The sequence below is a fragment of the Lathyrus oleraceus genome, chromosome 5, assembly GCF_024323335.1.
Source record: "Lathyrus oleraceus cultivar Zhongwan6 chromosome 5, CAAS_Psat_ZW6_1.0, whole genome shotgun sequence".
In the NCBI taxonomy this organism is placed as follows: domain Eukaryota; kingdom Viridiplantae; phylum Streptophyta; class Magnoliopsida; order Fabales; family Fabaceae; genus Lathyrus; species Lathyrus oleraceus.
The window spans coordinates 336,297,088-336,301,179 of record NC_066583.1 but is presented as its reverse complement, the minus strand read 5'-3'; the positions used below and the strand labels follow the sequence as shown (position 1 = coordinate 336,301,179).

At 37.9% G+C, this 4,092-nt stretch overlaps 1 protein-coding gene across 1 annotated transcript; it reads left to right on the top strand.

Moving 5' to 3' along the window:
* LOC127080524 (uncharacterized) lies at positions 1-2,006 on the top strand. Its single transcript, XM_051020843.1, has 2 exons — positions 1-1,899; positions 1,959-2,006. The coding sequence occupies exons 1-2, from the start codon at positions 1-3 to the stop codon at positions 2,004-2,006; spliced, it is 1,947 nt and encodes a 648-aa protein (XP_050876800.1).
* The last annotated feature ends 2,086 nt before the right edge of the window (positions 2,007-4,092 follow it).

Below are 4,092 nucleotides of genomic sequence, written 5' to 3'. Positions count from 1 at the left end.
ATGGATCGTACTTGGATGTACGATAGAGTATATTCCAATAGACACGGATTGAAAGAAGAGTATGTTCGTGGGGTTAAAGACTTCGTAAAGAGGGCTTTGAAACAACCTATTTGTAAATCTGAGGGAGGGATAAGGTGTCCGTGTATAAATTGCAAGTGTCTCAAGATAAGAACACCAACTAATGTTAGACTTCACTTGTATCGAGATGGATTTCAACCAGACTATTGGATTTGGACTCAACATGGAGAAGTAGAGCTCAATGTTAATACAAGGAATGATTCAAATAGTAGTGAGCATGTGCATCATGATGACCAAATTGAGGCAATGAATCAGATGGTGTATGATGCTTTTAGGCCTTATGGAGTATTCTCTCACGTGAATGATAACATAGAAGTTGAGGAATATACGGAGGATGAGTTTCCCAACGAAGATGCCAAACGATTTTATGACAAGTTGATATCTTTCAACAAGCCCATTTATGAGGGAGCTACCCAATCAATATTATCAATATCTACTCAACTTCTTGAAATTAGGTCTAATTGGCATGTACCACAAAAAGGTTTAGATTTTGTTGCACAAATGCTTAAAAGTGTATGTCCAGTTCAAAAATGCTTGCCCGAGAACTATTACCAAGCAACACAGTTGGTATCTAAGTTAGGGCTAAAGGTTGAGAAGATTGATTGTTGTAAGAATGGTTGTATGTTATATTACAAGGATGATAGCAATCTATCAGAGTGCAAATTTTGTAATGCTCCTAGGTTCATTCCTCGCAAGACTGGCATGGGAAAGTACAAAGATATCCCAGTGAAGAGAATGTTCTACTTCCCAATCATTCCCAGATTACAAAGATTGTATGCATCAACTGAGTCGGCAAGTGAAATGAGATGGCATCACATGAACAAAAATAGTTCCAACATCCTTCGCCACCCGTCAGATGGAAAAGCATGGAAACATTTTGATAGTGTATATCCTGACTTTTCTAGGGAACCCAGAAATGTAAGGTTGGGTCTGTGTTCAGATGGTTTTACTCCTTACATTCAAGCGTCTGCTTCTCCATACTCATGTTGGCCAATAATAGTTACTCCGTATAATCTCCCCCCTGAAATGTGCATGACCAAACCATACTTGTTTTTGGCATGCCTCATACCCGGACCTACAAACCCTAAATTAAAGATAGATGTCTACTTGCAACCATTGATTGATGATCTACATCGATTATGGTCCAATGGAATATTGACCTATGATATATCTACAAAACAAAACTTCATCATGAAAGCCTGCTTGATGTGGATAATTAATGATTTTCCAGCCTATGGTATGTTATCTGGATGGGGAACACAAGGTAAATTGGCATGCCCTCATTGTATGGAACACACTGATGCTTTCACCTTGAAAAGTGGCCATAAGAATTCCTGGTTTGACTGTCATCGTCGTTTCTTGCCATCTAATCACTCCTTCAGAAGGAGTAAAAGAAGTTTCCTAAAAAATAGGGTTGTGACCAATGAGCCACCTCCCATTTCCACAGGGAAAGATATATGGGCGGTAATAAGTAATTTTCCAAAAGTTACTGAAATTGGATGGGAGGCGAAATGGAAAGAATTCGAAGGGTATGGAGTGGATCACAATTGGAAAAAGCGAAGTATTTTTTGGGATCTCCCATATTGGAAGGATAACTTGTTAAGGCATAACCTCGATGTGATGCACATAGAAAAAAACGTCTTCGATAATATATTTAATACTGTCATGAATGTTAAGGATAAAACAAAGGATAATGAAAAGGCAAGAGAAGACTTGGCTAAATTATGCTTTCGCGGGGACTTGGAGCTCCAACCCTTAGAAAACGGAAAGAATGGTAAACCAAAGGCTAGTTACACTCTAACCAAATCTGAAGCCAAGTTGGTTTGTAAATGGCTTAAGGAATTGAGAATGCCAGATGGCTATGCTTCAAACCTCAGTAGGTGTGCCAATGTAGAAAAGGGTACGGTGCATGGGATGAAGAGCCATGATTGTCATGTTTTCATGGAATGTTTACTCCCAATTGCATTCCATTCATTGCCAGATTTGGTTTGGAAACCATTAACTGAGCTAAGTCGATTCTTTAAAGATCTTTGTTGCAATACATTGAGGATGGACGACTTAATTAAGTTGGATGAGAATATTCCAATTATCATATGCAAGTTGGAAAGGATTTTTCCACCAGGTTTCTTTGACTCAATGGAGCATCTTCCAATCCATCTTGCCAAAGAAGCAATTCTAGGTGGTCCAGTACAGTACCGATGGATGTATCCATTCGAAAGGTAATTGTTGTGGTTGATTTTATTAAGTTATTGCATGTTTATCATAAATTAATTAACGTGGAATGATTGAATGTGCAGATTTATGGGAGTCTCAAAGAGGGCAGTGACAAATAAGGCTAGAGTTGAAGGTTCCATATGCAGTGATTATATACATCGCGAGACAAATTACTTTTGCTCTCATTATTTCAACTCTTTCCGTTTGTTGCCAACCATAAATCTTAGTAACAAACCTCATTTAGACAATGATGACATTCTACCTACAATGTCCATTCTACAAAGTGGCGGTCGACCAAGTGGGAAGTCACGAAAATATTTCCTATCTGATAAGGAATGGAAGTCTTCACATGTGCATGTCTTGATAAATTGTGATGAGGTTAAACCATATCTTGAGTAAGTGTGCATCATAATATATTCAATCAAATTATTGATGCATATCATAATAGATATTTACTTATGAATCGTGTGATTTATTTCAGCATATTCTTAGAGAACCACTCTCTAGATATAGAAGATTCATCTGGGCGCATACATATAGAGTTTACCATATGGCTGAAGAAATATGTAAATGAGGAGACAAATGGAGTTACTAACCAAGATATAATTGCCTTGTCTCGCAGTCCTGCATCAATGGCCATATCATGGAACATGTATTTTATCAATGGGTACAAGTTTCATACTGAAGAATGGAGCAAAGGTAGAAAAACTAGCAATTGTGGTGTGCACGTGAAAGGTCTTGCAGAAGGAGGAAATACTGATTTTTATGGAATAATCAAACATATCTTTGAGCTAGATTACTTTGGTCTGAAACATAAGATTCCAGTTTTTTATTGTGAATGGTTTGATCCAACAAGGAATACGGGCACAAAGGTTCACCCACAATATAAAACTGTGGATATTAAGATGGATAAACGTTATCGTCCTTATGATCCTTTCATCCTTGCGCAAAATGCAAGACAAGTGTATTATGTCCCATATCCAGAAATGTGTAGAGATATGCGTGGATGGTGTGCGGCAATCACCACAAAACCAAGGGGTCGCGTAGAGATTGACAACATAGAGGATGAAGTACCTTATCAATCTGATGGGATGTTACCGGCGCTACCCAATGTAGAAATTGAAGCAATATCTTGTTTGCGTGACATGTCACAATTAGATGTGTTTGAAGAGATTTTTGATTGCTCTACTAGTGAAGCAGATAGAGGGCATTGATGAAGATAAGCGTGATGTGACGTGAATGAGGGTTCAAATAGAAACAAAAGGGTGAAGCATAACTAAATTTTCTTTTCTTTCTAGTTTCTCTTTCTAGTTTTGCTGTTTTTTATATTGCTTTTAGTCTTTTACTGCCGACGGTCTGCTGCTAGTAATAAAGAAAAACTAACTCTTATCCCACAAAGCTTGTTAATAGATCCATATGATTACATGAGTTTACTACTTGTTATCAGAAACAACATTGTTTCTTTTCTTTTACTTTTAATTTTATCAGAAACTGCATTTGATAATGTTATGATAATGTTAAGAGTGTGAGACTGACTAATCCTTTTATTTTTATGACAACAGATGACTAAAAGAGGTGGAAAAGCTAAGGTATTAGCACCAGGAAAACTTCAAGAAGAACGAAATCGCATAATTAACAAGAAGCATATCGTTAGGAAACCTGCTCAAACAACATTGTCTATGCAGGATGCATCATCGGCACCAACACCAGCTCAGGCAGCACCGTCCGTGCGGGTTGCATCGTCAATGCCGACATCAGCTTCGATCAAATCATCTGTGCAGGCTGCATCGTCGATGCCAA

Coding starts and splice junctions, on each gene's coding strand:
- LOC127080524 (XM_051020843.1), top strand. CDS start 1: ATGGATCGTACTTGGATGTACGATAGAGTATATTCCAATAGACACGGA. Junction 1,900..1,958: donor CCAAATCTGAAGCCAAGTTG/GTTTGTAAATGG, acceptor AAACCTCAGTAG/GTGTGCCAATGTAGAAAAGG.